The sequence below is a fragment of the Oryx dammah genome, unplaced genomic scaffold (genome assembly GCF_014754425.2).
Source record: "Oryx dammah isolate SB20612 unplaced genomic scaffold, SCBI_Odam_1.1 HiC_scaffold_15, whole genome shotgun sequence".
NCBI lineage: Eukaryota > Metazoa > Chordata > Mammalia > Artiodactyla > Bovidae > Oryx > Oryx dammah.
Genome location: NW_024070199.1, coordinates 46,728,498 through 46,731,228, shown reverse-complemented (window position 1 = coordinate 46,731,228; position 2,731 = coordinate 46,728,498). Strand labels below are relative to the sequence as shown.

Sequence of the window (2,731 nt, the reverse complement as noted above, 5' to 3'; positions counted from 1 at the left end):
TCCTGGCTCTTCCTCAAGTGATTTCTTTGCATTGGGTATCATCTTTCCTGGCTCTTCCTCAAGTGGTTTCTTTGCATTGGGTGTCATCTTTCTAGGTAACGTCTACCATGTCTTCATGGGTCAACTCCCCCCTGAGTACTAGAGTTCCTGTAGTACTGCTCCAGGACAGTCACACTGTCTGTAAATGGTTGATTCCTTGGCTTTCTTGGGGTCCGAGACCAGATCTCCCCAACTCCCCCCACCCTGCTTTCTCCTCAGAGCCTAAGCTGGAGGGGACACCCAGCAGACCAGTTTGTTGAGTGTAGAGATGAATGAGTGACTGCACTGATGCCCAAGAGCCCCTGCTCATGAGGACAAAGCTGAGCTCCCCTCTCACCCTCTAGAGAGAGCCAAGGACCACAGGCGGGACCTGCACTCACTGCATTTGTATCCGGGCTTGGGAGGGGGTGAAGAGCAGAGGGGGAGAGAAAAAGAGACAAGTGAGGGAAGGTGGGCGGCACAGAGGGAAGGAGTGGGGGAGAGGGAAGAGACAGGGGGTGGGGAGGAGTGAGAGCCCCCCTCACTTGCCTGAGGGTCCGCACCTCCATCTCTGACTCCCCAGGAGTGCCAGGAGTCCCAGGACGGGGGGATCCTACAGTCCTGCTGAGCCTGGATTGCCTCACCATGGACAACTACTGCGAGACACATCATTCCAGCCCTGACGCTGCAGAGCTGGCTGAAGGGTCACACGATGTTGAGCATGTGGCCCTCCGGTCCCTCGCCGTGGTTGTGGCCCTTTGCGGACTGGTGGGAAATGGAATCGTGATCTGGTTTGTCTGTCTGTCTCACAAGAAGACCTCCTTCGTCATCTACAGCCTCAATCTGGCCATCGCGGACTTCATGAACCTCGGCTTCCAGATCCTGTTCTCTCTCCGCCAAATCCTGAAGCCGTTCCTCCACCGTTGCTTTGGTCTTCATGCCCTCTTCATGGTCCTGAGGTGGTTCTTCTACCTCACTGGTCTGGGCATCATGACCGCCATCAGCTTCCAGCGCTGTCTGTCCGCCCTCTTCCCTATCTGGTATCGATGTCATTGCCCCAAGCACCTGTCGGCCATCGTGAGTGCGCTCCTTTGGATCCTGACCTTTCTGTTAAATACACTGAGAGGTTATGCCTGTGGTCAGCTACTCACCAAGGAGGAAAAGTTCTGTGACGAATTTAAGATTGCCACCGCCGTGTTGGTCTTCCTCCAGTTCTCCATCCTGGGCATATCCAGTCTGCTGTTGCTCCAGCGAGTTCAGGCCAGCTCCCAGAAGCATCAGCCCAGAAAGTTCTACCTGGTCCTCCTGCTCTCGTTCCTGGGCTTCCTCTTTGGCCTGCCCCTCAGTATCATCCGGTTCTGTACAACTGAGAAAATTCACATCTTCAATGACATCTGTGTCCTCTTGTCCTGCATCAACAGCACAGCCAACCCTGCCATTTACTTCTTCACTGGGAGCCTTCAGAGGGAGCGGTCGACGGAGACCCTCAAGGTGGTCCTTCAAAGAGCCCTGGGTGAGGAGACGGAGGATGCTGAGGACCAGAAAGTGACTCCAACTGGCAAGACGGAGAGTGTGGGCCTCTGATGGATGAGGGGGAGGGGGTTCCCAGTGGATCAGTGTCCCTACAATCTCGTGGTGGTACCCATGCCTCACTACCAGCAGGAGAGAGATCCCCAAGTCAGCACCCCCAAAGAGCTCCCTTCCCAGCCTCCTTTCTGTGTAAAAACTGAGAACAAATCCCCAGAAGTAGGGGTGTGTGTGTGTGTGTGAAACCAAATGCACATGTCTGAGCCTTTTGGTTGTGTTCATTTGCTCAGTCGTGTGCAACTCTTTGCGACCCCCTGGACTGTAGCCCACCAGGCTCCTCTGTGCATGGGATTTTCCAGGCAAGAATACCGGAGTGGGTTGCCATTCCTTTCTCCAGGGGATCTTCCTGACCCACAGATCAAACTCAGGTCTCTTGTGTCTCCTGCACTGGCAGATGGATTCTTTACCACTGAGACGCTGGGGGATCCCATCAAGCCTTTCAAAACCTGTCAAATTATCCTTCAGAAAGTTTATGAAGTCACACTGGCCAACCTCAGAAGGTCGACTTTGACATCTGACTTACTGTGAAAGTTCTGCTTGTTTCCAGGTTGGGATGCAGAATCCCTCTTGGGCAAAGCCTGGGCGTGGGAGATGATGTGGCTTTTCCTCTGCCCATTTTCCAGGCATGTTCTGGGGTCTGAATACAGTGCTTTTGTTTTTTTCTTCCTTGACTTTAAGTGGATCTGCTTTCTGGAATGTGTGTTCTCTCTCAAAGTCCTCTCCTCTGTCTTTAGAATTCCAGCAAAATAAAGCTTTGTGACCAGTGCTCTCTGGGGGGACAACGTTCAGTTGGTGCCTGTTTGTTTCCATCAGTAACTCATGCTACAGTGACACTCAGCTGTCCATGTGGTCCCCAGACTGCTTTGGTCATTTGAGGGAAGTGCTTCAGCCCAAGCTTGTAGGACCACCCCAGGCTGAGAAGAAGGTGCTGATGGGTTTTACTTTTCAGGATCGACCTTGGAGACTCTGAGCTAGCTCTGGGTTTGACATGAGCCTTGACAGGAGATGGGGCATGGGGCTTGTCTGTGGGGCTCAGAAAAAAGGACCCCGTGTGACAGACTGGTGCTGCAGACAGGAACCCATCGCTTCTCATTAGCCAAGCTCTGGCGACTCTTATAACTGGGGG

The 2,731-nt window shown here is 53.4% G+C and overlaps 1 protein-coding gene across 1 annotated transcript; it reads left to right on the top strand.

Annotated features, from left to right (window-relative positions):
- Positions 1–663: 663 nt before the first annotated feature.
- On the top strand, positions 664–1,602 carry LOC120874111 (mas-related G-protein coupled receptor member B5-like). The gene has a single exon (XM_040255217.1). It carries the CDS (start codon positions 664–666, stop codon positions 1,600–1,602), a length of 939 nt encoding a protein of 312 aa, XP_040111151.1.
- The last annotated feature ends 1,129 nt before the right edge of the window (positions 1,603–2,731 follow it).

Excerpts from the sequence above, each read along its gene's own strand:
- LOC120874111 (XM_040255217.1), top strand. The coding sequence starts at position 664 with ATGGACAACTACTGCGAGACACATCATTCCAGCCCTGACGCTGCAGAG.